We start from the raw sequence: 18,816 nt of genomic DNA, 5'->3' as shown, positions 1-18,816 counted from the left end.
TGGGGTTTCACCATGTTGGTCAGGCTGGTCTCAAACTCCTGACCTCAAGTGATCCGCCCACCACAGCCTCCCAAAGCGCTGGGATTATAGCCATGAGTCACCACACTTGGCCTGACTGCCAAGTTTGTAAAGATATTTTTAAGATTACACTGAGAAAATTCTTAACACGTAAGTGAAAAGAGACAATAAAAGGAGGTTTTTTTATTCAAAGGTATAACTGGATAAGTAGATTTGTTTACAACCATTCTTGTGAAATACTTTTTAAAAAAATACGACCAACTTCTTTGCAAATAGCAGACACATACCTCAACTATGATGACCTAATTTTTGGTGGATAATGTACATGATTAGGCAGAAATAGGCAAGCTCACACTGGTAGATTAACTATCAAATACTCAGTCAAAACTCCGTTTGTGGCCCCCACTTCTTGATCGATTCCTATTCCCACTTCGTCTTCTACCATCTTGTCGACTTCCTGAGCGACTCCCTTGTCGACTCTGTCTACCTGACCGGCCACCAGATCGACCACCTGACCGGCCTGACCGGCCCGATCGACCACTTGACCAGCCACTCCTCTGTCTGGAATTAGAAGATGTGTTTCCATCATAATATTCTTCAATTTCAGGTAATTTGGCTGGCACTGAGAGTATCCAGTCGGAATCATGCCACTCTGCCTGTTAGGGGAATTTACAGGATTAATATAAATGCAAAATAGAAACCATAAGTAAACATGTAAGTATAGAAGACACCTTTTTCATATCTATTAGCTAAAGGCCATCTATTCTGTTAAAGTATCTGGAACAAAAATGAAAACCAGAAAATAAGCAAAAATATTTTCTATTTTCGAGATCATAAATTCATACTCAGTTCATAAATTCTAAAATTAAACTATGTATTACTAATTAAATATACTAATTACATTCTATAAATATGCATTCTAAATAAATACACATTCAAAATTCTAACATTCTAAATAAATATACTTCTAATAAATAAATCCTAACATTCTAAATATACATTCTAAAATTATACTACATATTACGAATTAAATATACTAATTAAATAAATGTATAAAAGTATACATTATACTCAGTTTATACATTCTAAAACAGCACTATTTGGTATCTCAGCACATTTATCTAATAAATTCTAACATTCTAAATAAATATATTCTAATAAATAAATATACATTCAAAATTATACTATGTATTAATAAATATACTGATTAAATAAATGTATAAAAGTATACATTATACTCAGTTTATACATTCTTTTTGAGACGGAGTCTTGCTCTGTCACCCAGGCTGAAGTGCAGTGGCCAGATCTCAGCTCACTGCAAGCTCCGCCTCCCGGCTTAACGCCATTCTCCTGCCTCAGCCTCCCGAGTAGCTGGGACTACAGGCGCCCGCCACCTTGCCCGGCTAGTTTTTTTTTTTTTGTATTTTTTAGTAGAGACGGGGTTTCAGCGGGTTAGCCAGGATGGTCTCGATCTCCTGACCTTGTGATCCGCCCGTCTCGGCCTCCCGAAGTGCTGGGATTACAGGCTTGAGCCACCGTGCCCGGCTTCAGTTTATACATTCTAAAACAGCACTATTTGGTATCTCAGCACAATGCAGATAGGCCATTAATAAGTAGTGCATTGTTTTCAGCAGGTACACTGACAAGCAAAAAGTAAAAGAGCCCATGATGGAGATTAAATACAAGTCAACACCAGCCAAGGACTAAAAAATGTAGCCACCGGAAACACTTTGATATTGGAGTAAACAAGTGAAGATATACAAATTGGTAACCTATAAGAACATCACTATTTTATATCTTGCTACACTAACTGTTCCTTATTGTGATCATGAGTTGGCAAGGAAAGTTATTATTGGCTGGGCACAGTGGCTCATGTCTGTAATTCCAGCACTCTGGGAGGCCGAGGTGGGCAGATCACTTGAGGTCAGGAGTTCGAGACCAGCCTGGCCAACGTGGTGCAACCTCAACTCTACTAGAAATACAAAAATTAGTCAGGTGTGGTAGTGAGTGCCTGTAATCCCAGTTACTCAGGAGGCTGAGGCAGGAGAATTGCTTGAACCTGGGAGGCAGAGGTTTCAGTGAGCCTAGATCGTGCCACTACACTCCAGCCTGGGCAACAGAGAGAGACTCTGTCTCAAAAAAAGTTGTTATTAAGACACCCTGTTGCTAAGGCTATCTTTCTTTCCAATACTGGTACTTTTTGGGAAAAGACAAACGAACATACCACTGGTGGGTTTGGCAATATATAACCAAAATTTTAAAATACAGGCACTAACCTTTTGGCCAAGCAATCACATTTAAAAAAGAGAGAAACATGGCAATGCATAAAGAATTCGCTATACTAATGTTTAGGGCAGTCCTAATAATAGTAAATTTTAGAAAAAATATAAATTTCAGAAAATAGGACACTGGTTAAGAAAACCAGCCACCCAAATGCCAAAATGTCAGGGAGTAATTAAAAATAAGTAACTGTGGCTGGGTGCAATGGCTCACACCTGTGAACCCAGTACTTTGGGAGGCTGAGGTGGGAGGATCACTTGAGACCAAGAGTTTGAGACCAGCCTGGGCAACATAGCAAGACCCCATCTCTATTTAAAAATATAAAAAGGCCAGGCGCAGTGGCTCAAGCCTGTAATCCCAGCACTTTGGGAGGCCAAGGCGGGCAGATCATGAGGTCAAGAGATCAAGACCATCCTGGCTAACATGGTGAAACCCCATCTCTATTAAAAATACAAAAATTTCATCCTGGCTAACAGTGAAACCACGTCTCTACTAAAAATACAAAAAATTAGCTGAGTGTGGTGGCGGGCGCCTGTAGTCCCAGCTACTCAGGAGGCTGAGGGATGAGAATCGCTTGAACTCGGGAGGCGGAGGATGCAGTGAGCTGAGATTGCACCACTGCACTCCAGCCTGGCAATAGAGCAAGACTCTGTCTCAAAAAAAAAAAAAAAAATTAAAATATAAAAAGAAAAGAAAAAAAGGAACTCTGTTATTGACACAAAAATGTGCCTTTAATATATTCTGAATTTTTAAAAAGACTTCAAAAGCAGAATACTCATTTTTGTTTCAAAGTAGGTATATAAGTATGTACTGAGATATAATAGACAAATTCTTCATTATGGGAATCCAGTAGACAACTTATTTCTTCAACAGATAAAATACAGGGATACTTTTTTAAAAGAGAGAGGGAGCAGAAAGAACCTATATATTAAAAGAGACTTAAGAAACATCAAATTACCATCTATGAGCTTTATGGACCCTATATTTAAAAAATTTAGGAAACAAATGGAAAAATTTAAACAAAATTGGACGATAATAATGAATTATTATTTTGGGGGAGTTTAATTATGGTATTATGATAATGTATTTTTTTAAAGTCGTTAATATTTAGAAATATGCAAATGTTTATGGTTGAAATGACAGAATACCTAGAATTTATTTCAAAAGAGTGCAGAAAAGTGGGTAAGTAGATGAACACAGAAATGAAACAAAACTGGCTATGAACTGATCATTGTTGAAGCTGAGTGTTGGGTATATGGAGATTCATTATACAAGTCCCTCATCTAAAAAATATGTTTGAAATGATTTATAATAAAAAATTTTTTGCTGGGTATGGTGGCTCACACCAACATTCCCAACACTTTGGGAGGTCAAGGTGGGAGGATCACTTGAGGCCAGGAGTTCAAGACCAACCTGTGCTACAGACTCTGTCTCTACAAAATTTTTTTTAAAAATTAGCCAGGCATGGGGCCAGGAGCAGTGGCTCACACCTGTAATCCCAGCACTTTGGGAGGCCGAGGCGGGTGGATCACCTGAGGTCGGGAGTTTCAGACCAGCCTGACCAACATGGAGAAACCCCATCTCTACTAAAAAAAAAAAAAAAAAGAAAGTTATCCAGGTGTGGTGGCACATGTTAGCCAGCAATAGTGGCACATGCCTTGTAGTCCTAGCTACTTGGGAGTCTGAGGTGGGAGGATCACTTCAGCCCAGGAATTCAAGGTTGCAATGAGTTATGATCATGCTACTGCACTCCAGACTGAGAGAGACTCCATCTCTTTAAAAATACATTTAAGTTTAAGACAGACTAGTTATTTTATATTAAGGAATTCTTCATTGATTTAGGCATGATAATGACATTGTGACTATGATTCCCAAAATATCCCAATCTAAATGTTAGAGAATGTACTCAACTATTTAAAAGATAAAATTTTAAAAATACCTGTAACCTTTCTGACTCAGTTGTGGGAACATCAAAGCAAACACCCTAAAAGCAAAACAAAGCAAAACATTTTAAATTACATGCATATGTGTGTTGATTTTTTTATTTTACTAATAATGCATGACTCAGTGGCTGCTTAATATATTTTCTAAATTTAAAAAGTTAACTAAACACATTATCCAATAAGAATTTACAACTACTGCTAAGAATCTAGAGTATTCTCTAGAAGAGTTTGTATAGACACTGTATGTTGTTCCATGTGCCCTGTAAAATGATCCTTCTAATAAATTTCTTTTAAAATTTAATGACGGAAAGTTTCATTTATAAAGAGCTGCAATAGGCCAGGCGTGGTAGTTCATGAATCCCAGCACTTTTCGGAGGCCAAGGTGGACAGATTGTTTGAGTCCAGGAATTCGATCAAGACCAGCCTGGGCAATATAGGGAAAACCCCATCTCTACAAAAAAAAAAAAGCAAAAATTATCCAGGTGTGGTGATGCATGACTGTAGTCCCAGCAACTCGGGAGGCTGAGGTGGGAGTGGGAGGATCACTTGGGTCTGGGAGGTGGAAGTGGCAATGAGCTGAGATCACGCCACTGCACTCCAGCCTAGGTGACAGGGTGAGACCCTGTCTCAAAAAAAAGAAAAAAGCTGCAATATTTATTAGATAAGAATTATATAACCCAAGATGTTTCTTCCATGGTCTTAGTTGTCAATAAGCTGAAAATTCATTTAACACTCAAGTATAGCAACTAGTTTGGCCTATATGTCTTGTTATTTTTTCCCTCCCCTCTACATTTTTTTCCTGAAAGTATGTATTTGTCTCATACTTGCCCCACATCCTTTTTTTTTTTTTTTTTTTTTTTTGAGATAGCCTCCCTGTCACTCAGGCTGGAGTGCAGTGGGCGCACTGCTCACTGCAAGCCCTTCTCCCCGGGTTCATGCCATTCTCCTGCCTCAGCCTCCCGAGTAGCTGGGACTACAGGCGCCCGCCACCACACCCAGTTAATTTTTTGTATTTGTAGTAGAGACGGGGTTTCACCGTGTTAGCCAGGATGGTCTCGATCTCCTGACCTCGTGATCTGCCCACCTTGGCCTCCCAAAGTGCTGGGATTACAGGCGTGAGCCACCGCGCCCGGCCACCACATCCTTTTTAAAGGTAAGTAATATTAAACTTTGAGAGAGATGATTATTTGCAATAAACAATCTAGTTAATAAATTCCAAGCTAGAATGAACCTATACAGTAAAGTTAAATTAATAACATAACATCATTTTTCAAAACCATTAGAAGAAATCAGTCACAAGATTACAGTTTTAATTTTGCTATCTAAATGTATTAAAATATTTATTTAATTCATATCATTAATTCATTAACAACGAAGAGCAGGGCACTTAAAAACTAACCTGCATGTCCTCAAAATTATAGAACTGCTTAACTACTGCAATCATAAGCTACTTAGTCTTACAAAATAAACACACATGCCAGGTGCAGTGGCTCAAGCCTGTAATCCCAGCACTTTGGGAGGCTGAGGCAGGTGAATCCTTTGAGCTCAGGAGTTCAAGACCAGCCTGGGCAAAATGGCAAAATCCTGTCTTTACCAAAATAATAATAATAATAATAATAATAATATGGGCAGGGTATGGTGGCTCATGCCTGTAATCCCAGCACTTTGGGAGGCTGAAGCAGGAGGATCACCTGAGGTCAGGAGTTCAAGACCAGCCCTGGTCAACATGGTGAAACCCCATCTCTACTAAAAATACAAAAATTAGCTGGGCATAGTGGCGGGCGCCTGTAATCTCAGCTACTCGGGAGGCTGAGGCAGGAGAATTGCTTAAACCCAGGAGGCACAGGTTGCAGTGAGCCAAGATTGTGCCATTGCACTCCAGCCTGGGTGACAAGAGTGAAACTCTGTCTCAAAAATAAAAATAATAATACAAAAAGGCTAGGTGCAGTGGCTCACACCTATAATCCCAGTAGTTTGGGAGTCCAAGACAAGAGGATCACTTGAGTCCCAGAGTTCAAGACCAGCCTGAGCAAATAGTGAGACCTCATCAGTGTAAAGTAGTAAATAAATAAAATTTAAAAAATAAAAAGAATAAACACATGTACACAACCACATACGGTATGTGGCAGAAACTTAGATAACTTGGGTATCAGATAGTCAAACTGAACAGAATGACTTACAGCTCTAGAGGAATGGGTTACATATATAATGCCCAAATTTATAACTGGAAACAAACTAACAAAGAGAAAACAGTATTATTCACGCCATTAGGCTTCAAAGAGAAAACAAAATTTGCTAGTGTCTGTAAACATTTGGGGTAGTTGATTAAAAAGCTTTTTAATTGTCTAGAAAAGCCTACCATATTTCCTTTCAGGAGGCACATTCTGGTAATCTGAGACACTGCATTACTACTCAGCTTTCTGTTAAGTTCTTTCCAAGCACAGCTGACATCCTGTATTTCCTCTAGGCTTTCCAGAGTCATGGTCACAAATCCCTTGAGGAATAAAAACCACATTATGTTTGGAAATAAATCAGCAGCAGCAGTACAATGAAATTCTAACTCTATAATCCTTCAAGATGTAACTGTGCATTTCTTATGAGCCAAAAGTATATAACACTGCAGCTAAAAAAATTTTTTGAAACTACATTATTAGAAGAATAGTGTTTACAGATAATTGAAAGTACTATCCTATGTATTGCTGCAAGACTCTATTTAATTCTAACCACTATGCTTTAAGAGAGAATTAAGAATTAAGCAAACCAGAGCCAAGAAAGACAACATGGAAGTGAAGAATTAAGGAAATGTTGAGGGAGTCAAAGTCAGCTTGGAGTGAAAACCTTGGCTAGGTGTGGTGGCTCACACCTGTAATCTCAGCACTTTAGGAAACCAAGGCGGGAGGGTCACTTGAGCCCGGGAGTTGAGACCAGCCTAGGCAACATGGTGAAATGCCATTGCTACAAAAAAAAAAAAAAAAAAATTAGCCAGGCATGGTGGCCCACTCCTACAGTCCCAGCTACTCGGGAGGCTTGAGCCCAGGAGCCCAGGAGGCAGAGGTTGCAGTGAGCCGAGATTGCACCACTGCACTCCAGCCTGGGTGACAGAACTAGACCCTGTCTCAAATAAATAAATAAATAAATACATACATACATACATACATACATACATACATACAACATAAATTTCTTTAACCTTTTTTTTTTTTTTTAAAGACAGGGTCTCGCTCTGTCACCCAGGCTGGAATGCAGTCGCATGATCTCAGCTCACTGCACCCTCAACCTTCTGGGCACAAGCAATCCTCTCACCTCAGCCCCACAAGCATCAGGAACTACAGGTGTGTGCCACCATGCTGTGCTAATTTTTGTATTTTTAGTAGAGACGGGGTTGCTCAGGTTGGTCTTGAACTTCTGGACTCAGTCTGCCTGCTTCAGCCTCCCAAAGTGCTAGGATTACAGGCATGAGCCACCATGCCTGACCAATTTCTTTAAACTTTTGAAGGACTGTTACATAAGCAAAAATTATTTGTTCTGTAAAGCTTCACTAATTGCAAAAGAATCAACATTAAGAAGATATGGGGATGCATTCAGCAAACAAATATTTATTGAGTGCCCCCTATGTATGTGCCACAGACTGTACTAGGTGCTAGAGATTCAGCAATAAGTAGTCCTTTCTCTCATGGAGAGTAGATTCTAGTGCATGTGCATGTACCTACACCTGTATGTGGGGTTGGGTGGGTACACAGTAAACAAATAAGCAAATATATGGAATATCATATAGTAAGCATCACGAATAGGAATAAAGCAGCGCTTAGAGAACAAAGAGTACAGGGAGGAGTAAGCTATTTTAGAGTGATCAAGAAAGACCTCTCTGGTATGATATTTGAGCAGAGACCAGAATGAAGTAAAGGAGTAAGCAACATGGTTATTAGAGGGAAAGAACATTCAAGACAACGAAAGTAAGCGCAAAGGCCTTGTGTAATAGTTAAGTTTATGTCTGAGGAAAACCAAATAGGTTAGGGTGTCTGAAATAAGAAAGGGGAAAGTGATAAGAGATTATATCAAGGAGACAGCAAGAGGAAAAGCCTATAGGACATTCATGATAAAGACTGGATTTTGGTTTAACCCATGAAAGAAATTTAAAGCCACTAACACCCTGTTTCTAAGATATTTAATCAGAGATTAAATGACCCATCTGTCAAAGAGGGATTCTTTATTGGATGAGGGTTGAGACTAAATAACTTCTTAGGTACTTCTTAGCTCAAATCTCAATGCTTTCTAAAGATATATGTTTTAAATACTGTCTTAAGAAGCATTTGGTGGGTTATTAGGGATAGGATATTTGCTCAATGCTAAAGTATCACCCCACAAGTTACTAATTACAGAAAGTAAAATACACCTTTAAAATATGGCAGTTTCCATCTTAAACAAATGCTCAAACTAAGCATTACTAGTACTGGAACAACCTAACATTTTATGCCTCTTGATGTGATGCAGTATGAGGTACATATTAACTATAAAGTACCCTTGCCAAAAATATTTAACCTAAATATAAAAACCAAGCTTTGATATTACTTCCAGTTTAAAAGAGGATAAAGGCAAAAGTTAAATGATGTTTGAAGAGATTCGGACAAATTCAGACAGTGAGATACTATACCAAACAACCGACCTAGACTCTTCACCAAATCAATATCAGAAAAAAATTAAAAAGATGGGAAAACAGTTCCAGACTAAAAAAGACTAAAGAGACATAATACCAAATGTAACATATTTAACTAGATTCTGAATTTTTAAAAAGATACATACAAACAGGTATATGTATACATACGGATAAATGGAATGGAGCCCAATAAGTCACTCGAAGCAAAATGACATTTAGCTAAACTATTACCATCTACCAGGTAGAAACCATCAGATACCCCAGCTGCATTCATTTGCACTACACCAAATAAGTCACATCCAAGTGAACCTGCCCTGCCCTTTTTGTTCCCTCCTACCCATCACAGGGATGTGCTGCCCAAAATTAGTCTGTTCTGTTATCTGAAAATCCCACCAGCAGGCTCCAGTCTTATAGATGTCTCCAGGACCAGGCTCGCTAACTCTCTCTCCACTCAGACATAAAAGAACTCTTATTTAAAATTCTCTTCACCAAGAAACTCCCCTCACTTACACTTGAATAAGTAAAAAATATCTGAGCTACCTGCACCAATGGTTCTGGTGTGGTATGTTTTGGCACGTGATACGAACCTGGTAGCAGGCGAGTTCAGATGGTGTCACACTTACACAACCCCTCCACACACACACAGGCATTTACTTACTTTGCATGCTACTGTGTTAATTGTGCAGAGTCTATTTCTTACTTTGCAGGATTCCATGGAAACTTACAAAATGAAATGTAGGTTCTGGTATACAAGTTTCAGTTAACAAAGGTCTGTGCAAAGTAAGCATTTCCTATATTTCTCTCCAAATACCCAGACAGACATTTTCAGGATAATGAGAAAAAAATGGATATAAACTAAATATTAGATGATAATACAGAACTATCATTACTTTTCACAGATAAGCTTATTAGATTGTGGTTATGTAGCAGAATATCCTTATTCTCAGAGGATGCATGTTGAAATATTTAGGGATGGTATCACAGTGTTTCAACTTACTTTCAAATGGTTTAGGAAAAAAATACAGGCCGGGTGAGGTGGCTCACGCCTGTAATCCCAGCACTTTGGGAGGCTGAGGAGGGTGGATCACCTGAGGTCAGGAGTTTGAGACCAGCCTGACCAATATGGTGAAACCCCGTCTCTATTAAAAATACAAAAATTAGCTGGGCGTGGTGGCATGTGCCTGTGGTCCCAGCTACTCAGGAGGCTGAGACAGGAGAATTGCTTGAACCTGGGAGGCAGAGATTGCAGTGAGCCAAGATCGCGCAATTGCACTCCAGCCTGGGCAACAGAACAAGACTCCATCTCAAAAAATATATATATACTTATAAAGTTATAAAGCAAGAAGGAAGATATTGAATGGTTCCTAAAACAAAGAAATGATAAATGTTTAAGACGATGGATATGCTAATGACCCTGATCTGATCCCTATACACAGTATGTATTGAAACATCACTACATACCCTTTAAATATGTACAATTATTACATGTCATATTTTAAAAAAAATTACATATTAAGAGCTCAAAAAGGATATAAAGCAAATGATACACACTATTAACAGTTGAATCTAGGTGGATTGTATGTGGTTACTGCATTATTCTTTCAGTTTTTCTGTGGATTTGAAAAATTTGGAAGAGGTGATTGTCAAAAAAGGATTTATTAGAGAGTAGAAATAAAGAGACCAGTTTCTCATAGAGCAAAACAGTTTTTTTCTGCACAAAAAGCACAGTAATTCACTATACAATATTTACTATAGTTCAATTTTAACCTTTTCCCACTCAAGTACAATTTTCTCACAGATTTCTACCTTATCAGAGGTGATCAAAGATCGTGGTTCGAAGCTTGATGCACCAGAAATGTGGGCTAAAGCTGCAGCCAATGCATCCACTGCCCCTTTCTCTTCTATCAGTCTCTGAGCTGATGGTCGGAAAAAATCAACAGCAGCATAAGAAACGGAAGCCAGAGACCTATGGTTTAAAAATAGTATTCTTGGTCAAGACACAGGGAAAAAATAAAAGATGAGAGGATAAACGGGAAAAAGAAAGAGTAATTTTTTTTTTTTTTTTTTTGAGACAGAGCCTTGCTCTGTCACCCAGTCTGGAGTGCACTGGCCCGATCTTGGCTCACTGCAGCCTCAACCTCCCGGGCTCAAGCGATCCTCCCGCCTCAGCCTTCCAAGTAGCTGGGACTACAGGTGCATGCGCCACCATTCCTGGCTAATCTTTGTATTTTTTGTAGAGACAAGGTTCCGCCATGTTGGCCAAGCTAGTCTCAAACTCCTAAGCTCAAGCAATCTGCCCACCTCAGCCTCCCAAAGTGCTGGAATTACAGACATGCACCACAGTGCCCAGCCACATTTTTATATTTTAATATAACTAAATGTCTGCTGGTAAAACTGGTGATTAAAATTTTCCGCTATTTAAACAGGGAGAGCTTACAGATGAATAGCCTAATACAAAAGAAACAATTATTCAGCAAGTTCAGAAAGCATACCTGATGGCATCCATGCTTTTAGATTTAACTAAATCCATTGTAGAAGGAACACCTACACGTTTAAAAGTAATTCCCTGAAAATGAAAGAGTTACATTAAAGAAAAATGGAAGTCTTTACAATTAATTCCTAAATTAATATTTTAATAGTTCGTTGAATTTCTATTTCTTGGAGTTAAAGATTTCATAGCCCTAGCAGATTAAAAGATCTGTTTTTTTTTTTTTTTTTTTTGAGACAGATTCTTGCTCTGTTGCCCAGGCTGGAGTGTGGTGGCGTGATCTTGGCTCACTGCAACCTCCACCTCCCAGGTTCAAGCAATTCTCCTGCCTCAGCCTCCCTAGTAGCTGGGATTACAGGTGCCTGCCACCATGCCCAGCTAATTTTGGTATTTTTAGTAGAGATGGGGTTTCACCATGTTGGGCAGGCTGGTCTTAAACTCCTGACCCGTCTCCACCTCCCAAAGTGCTGGGATTACAGGCGTGAGCCACTGCACCCAGCCAAGATCTGTTTTTTTCTAATAAATAATCAATTACAAATTTCAGAAAGAGAAAAATAATTTTTTGAATTGCCCCTTAGTTACAATCATGGAATTTCACTTGTAAAACAAGCCTGATTTAAAAAAAAAAAAAAAAAAAAAAAAAAAAGATGTTTAAATCTATCAGCTTTTTCCTTATTTTACAAAGTATATGAAATAGCATATAAAAACACATAAAATTAGGAAAAACTGAAAATTCAGACCACAGAAAACGTACAGTTTCTAAAGAAACTTGTACCATTACTTAAAAGAATCTTAACTATTATTCCAAGACAATCTTTTAGTCACCCATTTACAATGCTGGACTAAGAAGCAGTGAAATCACAATGCACTTCTGATTTTGAAGAGAGAAATTCAAGGAAAAGATGAGAAAGTCAGCTCCACTGTCTTCAAAATAAAAGCTGTATTAAAGTCTTGAAGCTAATATAAATTTAGATCTCCGCAGGCTTCACATCCAAATGCAGCTTAAATTGAGAAAAGTTATGAAGACCTACTTGTGAGAATAATTGTAAGAACTCTCTTTTAAGGCACCATTTAGACAATAAGTCTGAAATAATTTAACTCTACTTACTGCTTTTTGTTCCACATATCTTAGTTGACCTCTTTCTCTTGGTTGATAAAAACATATACAAATCCCTGTCCGTCCAGCTCTACCTGTGCGTCCAGAGCGATGGATATAGGACTCAACATCCTAAAGATTATAAGAGGTAATACTTTTTAAACTCTAGCAAGTTCCAGTTATTCTGGAATCCAAATAATAATGTTAATAATAATATATTTATTTCAATCCTGTTGCCCTTTTCAACATTCCAAACAATTATATGTGTGGATTTTGGGGTAAAGGCAATATGATTTAAAACCTTTTAATCCACCTCATCCCAGGTTTCTTTACATGGCAACTTTTTAAAATTCTCTGCCTGATTTTGTTGCTCCATGCTTCAAATCCAAACAACAGAGTTAATCATCTGCAAAGGTATCAGAATCTGATCAATTTAATATCACACTAACAAAAAATGGCTAAGAGCAAGAAGAGATGACATATTTTTCACATCCCAAGCAATATGTTGTAAATCAAATGGTAATTTATAAAATTGCTCTTATTTTTCCCAAATCAAATCCCATTTCCTACCTGAGGAGGAGAACTTTGAATCACCAGGTCAACTTCAGGAATGTCCAAACCACGGGCAGCCACATTGGTTGCCACCAAAACTTTAAAACTACCTTCTCTGAAGCCCTTTAGTGTAATTTCTCTTTGTGACTGTGCAATGTCCCCATGTAAACACTGGGCATTCTATTTGAGAAAGGGGGAGAAAATTAAGTGTACAGTTCATACTTGCAACTGATAGCACCGCAACATCATCTAGTCTGTGCTCCTTTTGCATGTTTTTAAATCTTATTTTGGTAATTTTAACAACGCATGCTTACTGTTTAAAAAAAGTCAAACATGACAGAAAATATTTAACATAAAATGTAAAAGCTTCCCTAATACTAGTCACTTAGAAATAATTCACTGCTAAGAGTTTGGTAAATATTCTGTCAGACTTTTTTTTTTTCCCCCCCAGACAGTTTCACTCTTACTGCCCAGGCTGGAGTGCAATGGAGTGATCCCGGCTCACTACAACCTCCACCTTCCGAGTTCAAGTGATTCTCCTGCCTCAGCCTCCCGAGTAGCTGGGATTACAGGTGCCTGCCACCATGCCCAGCTAATTTTTGTATTTTTAGTAGAAACAGGGTTTCACCATGTTGATCAGGCTGGTCTTGAACTCCTGACCTCAGGTGATCCGCCAGCCTCAGCCTCCCAAAGTGCTGGGATTACAGGTGTGAGCCACCACACCTGGCCACTTTTTTTTTTTTAAATACACACATACATTACACAAGCATATACTATGACTTTATGTATTTATTTATAACATGAGATATTACATAGGTAGGGTTTTGTAACCTACTTTATAAATTTAGTGTATCTTAGCTATCCACATCTACAGATAAAATGCTACTTAATTTTTTTAAACTGTATATAATTTATTCATATGGATCCTACTGATGAACTTTTGGGCTGTATTCAAATTTTCACCTTTAGAAACAATGCCGCAATGGGCCAGGCGCGGTGGTTCATGCCTGTAATCCCAGAACTCTGGGAGGCCGAGACAGGCAGATCACCTGAGGTCAGGAGTTTGAGACCAGCCTGGCCAACATGGTGAAACCCTGTCTCTACTAAAAATACAAAAAATTAGCCGGGTGTGATGGCAGGCACCTGTAATCCCAGCTACTTGGGAGGCTGAGGCAGGAGAATTGCTTGAACCTGGGAAGCGAAGGTTGCAGTGAGCTGAGATCATGCCATTGCACTCCAGCCTGGGGGACAAGAATGAAGCTTTGTTTCAAAAAAAAAAAAAAGAAAGAAAGAAAGAAAGAAAAAGAAAGAAACAATATTGCAATGAACAACTTTGTACTTGTATCTCTGGATGCCTCAGTATCTGTATATTTCAGTAGGATATATATCTAGAAGTTGAATTTCTGGGCCAAAAATTATGAACACGTAGCATTTTAACAGAAACTGTATTATAAAAAAAACTGTATTACAAAAAAAGTTGTGTACCTTTTATTCTTCAATACTCTGTGAGTATTTATTTCATCATACCCCACCCAGCTTGTATATTATAAATCATTGTAATCTTTGTGAATTTAATAGGCAAAAATAATTTCCCAATGATGTTTTAATTTACATGTCTGTAATTTTTAGTGATGCTGAACTGATTTATATTAGGTTGATCTTCATCTCTGCTGCAAATTTCCTGGTATTATAAATACACTTCCTAGTATTCCTGGCCACTATATTAAAGTCAAAAAGTTCATAACAATGATCAGGCCGGGCTCAGTGGCTCAGGCCTATAAACCCAGCACTTTGGGAGGCTGACATGGGTGGATCACTTGAAGTCAGGAGTTCAAGACCAGCCTGGCCAACATGGTGAACCCTCATCTCTACTAAAAATACAAAGATTAGCCAGGTGTGGTGGTGCATGCCTGTAATCCCAGCTACTCGAGAGGTTGAGGCAGGAGAATCATTTGAACCCGGGAAGTGAAAGTTGCAGTGAGCCATAATCACTCCACTGCACTCTAGCCTGGGCGGCAGAACGAGACTCCGTCTCAAAAAACAAAAGTTCACAACAATAATTTAACCCCAACAGTATTTCAGCCTTGGTATCTAAATAGTTTAATGCATACATGAATGAATTCAGTGAGCACTTGCTATCTGTCTGAATTATACCTGGTTCTAGAACATTCATAAAGAAACACGACTCTGGGGCCACCAGCTGACAGGCATCTTCAATAAATATGACGTGTGCTATCACAGGTGTAGGTTCAGAGTGCTACAGGAATACTTAAGAGGGAAATCTAACTCAATCTTGTTTGAGGGGAAAGCAGCCCTGAAGCTGACACCTAACATCATAAGGAACCACTAGGTAAAAGAAGGAGCAGAAGGCTAGGGAGATCCTGGTAGAAGAAATATCATACATAAAGAGTGGGGAGTGAAACCTACAAATATTTGAGCACTGCTGAAACTGAGTGAAAAGGGAGCGGGGGTGAGAGGATAGGGAGTGAGAGATGAGATTGGAATAGAATATAAACTTTATCCTGAGGACAATATGAAACAATTGAATGATTATAAGCAGGAAAATATCATGAACATATTAAATTATACGACCGGGCACAGTGGCTCATGCCCGTAATCCCAGCACTTTGGGAGGCCAAGGCAGGCGGATCACCTGAGGTCAGGAGTTTGAGACCATCATGGTGAAACCCCGTCTCTACTAAAAGTACTAAAAAAGTAGCCGGGTGTGGTGGCAAATGCCTGTAATCCCAGAGACTCATGAAGCTGAGGCAGGAGAATCACTGGAACCTGGGAGGCGGAGGTTGCAGTGAGCCGAGATTGTGCCACTGCACTCCAGCCTGGGCGACAGAGCAAGATTCCATCTCTCTTTCTCTCTCTATATATATATAAAATTTTTTTTTTTTTAGGTTCTGTCACCCACCCACCAGCCTGGGTGACAGAGCAATACCCTGTTTCTAAAAAAGGAAATAAAGAGTTATCAGTGGCCTCACTAAGGTGGTGGCAATAACCACCTATTACTCCACAAATATATAATGACCTACAACATGTTGGGCACTAGGGATAAAAAAGTGAACAAAAATAAGACTGCTGCCGGGCGTGGTGGCTCACGCCTGTAATCCCAGCACTTTTGGAGGCCGAGGCGGGAGGATCACGAGGTCAGGAGATCGAGACCACAGTGAAACCCCATCTCTACTAAAAATAGAAAAAATAAGCCAGGCGTGGTGGCAGGCGCCTGTAGTCCCAGCTACTCGGGAGGCTGAGGCAGGAGAATGGCGCAAACCCGGGAGGCAGAGTTTGCAGTGAGCCGAGATTGTGCCACTGCACTCCAGCTTGGGCGACCGAGCGAGACTCTGTCTCAAAAAAAAAAAAAAAAAAAAAAAAAGACTGCTTCTGTCCTCATAGTCTTCATATCCTGGTCAGAAAGATGGACATTAATCAAATAATTAGGCACACAAATAAATTTAGGCAATGAATGTAATGGATGATGCACGGGTCTAAGAGGCAATGAGGCTTTATAAGAGGACAACCTGACCTAGCTTGGGGCAAGAAAGGATTTCCTAAAAAGTGATGCTTTGGACTGAGATCTGAAGAATGAGTAGGAGTTGTTAGGCAAGGTAGACTACAAATTCAAGAGCTGACCAGCATTGTGGCTCATGCCTATAATCCCAGCACATTGGGAGGCCAAGGTGGGAGGACTGCTGGAACCCGGGAGTTAAAGACCAGCCTAACAGCCGTGCGAGGTGGCGGGTGCCTGTAGTCCCAGCTACTTGGGAGGCTGAGGCAGGAGAATGGCGTAAACCTGGGAGGCGGAGCTTCCAGTGAGCTGAGATTCGGCCACTGCACCCCAGCCTGGGTGACAGAGCAAGACTCCGTCTCAAAAAAAAAAAAAAGACCAGCCTAGGCTACATAAGGATATACCACCTCTATAAAAAAGAAAAAGTTAGCCAGGTGTAGGGGCACACACGTGTCATCCCAGCTACTTGAGAGGCTGAGGTGGGAGGATCACTTGGTCCCAAGCCGTTGAGGCTCCAATAAGCCATTGTGCCACTGTACTCCAGGCTAGGGGACAGAGTGAGACCCTGTCTCCACCCAAAAAAAAAAAAAAAAAAAACCATGGCATGTAAGGAGTGTGTGCACAAAATGAAAAAATGAGAGGGAAGTATAAGATGAGGCTGGAAAGGTTAAGTAGGGGCTACACCATAACTGAATTCAAGAACTACTAGTTGACGAAATTGCAAGGACATACTCAAGGGAGTAGAAATTATGTATAAAGGAAAGAGATACATTATACACGATTCTCAGATTTTTAGATTCTGCAACTGATATAAGAAATAAATGGAGGCTGGACATGGTGGCTCCTGCCTGTATTCCCAGCACTTCGGGAGGGCAAGGCCCGTGGATCACCTGAGATCAGGAGTTTGAGACCAGCCTGGTCAATGTGGTGAAACCCTGTCTCTACTAAAAATACAAAAATTAGCCAGGCATGGTGGCGGGCACCTGTAATCCCAGCTACTCAGGAGGCTGAGGCAGGAGAATCACTTGAACCCGGAAGGCAGAGGTTGCAGTGAGCTGGGATCACATCACTGGACTCCAGCTTGGGCAACAAGAGCGAAACTCCATCTCAAAACAAGAAAAAAGAAAGAAAGAAAGAAATGGACCAGGCTGCTTTGGGAGGCCGAGGTGGGCGGATTACTTGAGGTTAGGAGTTCCAGACCAGCCTGGCCAACATGGCAAAACCCTGTCTCCACTAAAAATACAAAAATTAGCCGGGCATGGTGGTGCATGCCTGTAATCCCAGCTACTAGGGAGGCTGAGGGAGGAGAATCACTTGAACCCGGGGGCGGAGGACGGACTTTTCAGTTAGTCGAGATCACACCACTGCACTCCAGCCCCCATCTCAAAAAAAAAAAAAAATGAGGCCGGGCGCAGTGGCTCACGCCTATAATCCCAGCACTTTGGGAGGGCAAGGTGGGCAGATCATGAGGTCAAGGGATTGAAACAATCCTGGTCAAAATGGTGAAAACTCGTCTCTACTAAAAATACAAAAATTAGCTGGGTGTGGTGATGTGCACCTGTAGTTCCAGCTACTCAGGAGACTGAGGCAGGAGAATCGCTTGAACCCGGGAGGCGGAGGTTGCAGTGAGCTGAGATCACACCATTCTACTCCAGCCTGGGCGACAAGAGCGAAACTCCATCTCAAAAAAGAAAAAGAAAGAAAGAAATGGACAAGGCTGGGCACAGTGGCTCATACCTGTAATCTGAGTACTTTGGGAGGCCGAGGTGGGCGGATCACTTGAAGTCAGGAGTTCCAGACCAGCCTGGCCAGCATGGTGAAACCCCGTCTCCACTAACAATACAAAAATTAGTGGGGCATGGTGGCACACACCTGTAATACCAGCTATTGGGGAGGTTGAGGCAGGAAAATCGCTTGAACCCAGGAGGCAGAGGATGCAGTGAGCCGAGATCATGCCACTGCACTCCAGCCTAGTAAAAAAGCAAGACTCCGTCTTAAAAAAAAAAAAAAGAAATAAACAGAACACTTTAAACCATAGGAGACAGAATCCAAAAATACTATGTAGCTGGCTGGATGGCCAAGGGTAAGGAATAAATTCAAGAGTGATACACAAATTTCTGGTTTAAACAACGGATAATGCTGGAGACAGACTGCGTATAGGAGTGTAGAAAGTTAATTTAGGTTTAGAAACATACAGGTTGGTGTGTCTGTAGCCAGTAGGTCTAGTATTCTTGAGGCAGATCCCAGTGAGAAAAAGATTTGCCTATCATT

The 18,816-nt window shown here is 40.2% G+C and overlaps 1 protein-coding gene across 1 annotated transcript in view; it reads right to left on the bottom strand.

Moving 5' to 3' along the window:
• Nucleotides 1-173: 173 nt before the first annotated feature.
• DDX50 (DExD-box helicase 50) overlaps nt 174-18,816 on the bottom strand; it is a 33,166-nt gene continuing 14,523 nt past the window's right edge. Inside the window, exons 5-11 of the mRNA XM_031652238.1 lie at nt 13,050-13,211; nt 12,492-12,611; nt 11,388-11,461; nt 10,702-10,861; nt 6,601-6,735; nt 4,238-4,282; nt 174-674 (exon numbers count right to left, since the gene is read on the bottom strand). Of these exons, the coding sequence (XP_031508098.1) occupies nt 396-674; nt 4,238-4,282; nt 6,601-6,735; nt 10,702-10,861; nt 11,388-11,461; nt 12,492-12,611; nt 13,050-13,211 (975 nt within the window). The 3' untranslated portion in view covers nt 174-395. The remainder of the gene's footprint in view (nt 675-4,237; nt 4,283-6,600; nt 6,736-10,701; nt 10,862-11,387; nt 11,462-12,491; nt 12,612-13,049; nt 13,212-18,816) is intronic.

The sequence above is a fragment of the Papio anubis genome, chromosome 11, assembly GCF_008728515.1.
Source record: "Papio anubis isolate 15944 chromosome 11, Panubis1.0, whole genome shotgun sequence".
In the NCBI taxonomy this organism is placed as follows: Eukaryota; Metazoa; Chordata; class Mammalia; order Primates; family Cercopithecidae; genus Papio; species Papio anubis.
This window is presented reverse-complemented; position numbering and strand designations above follow the sequence as displayed.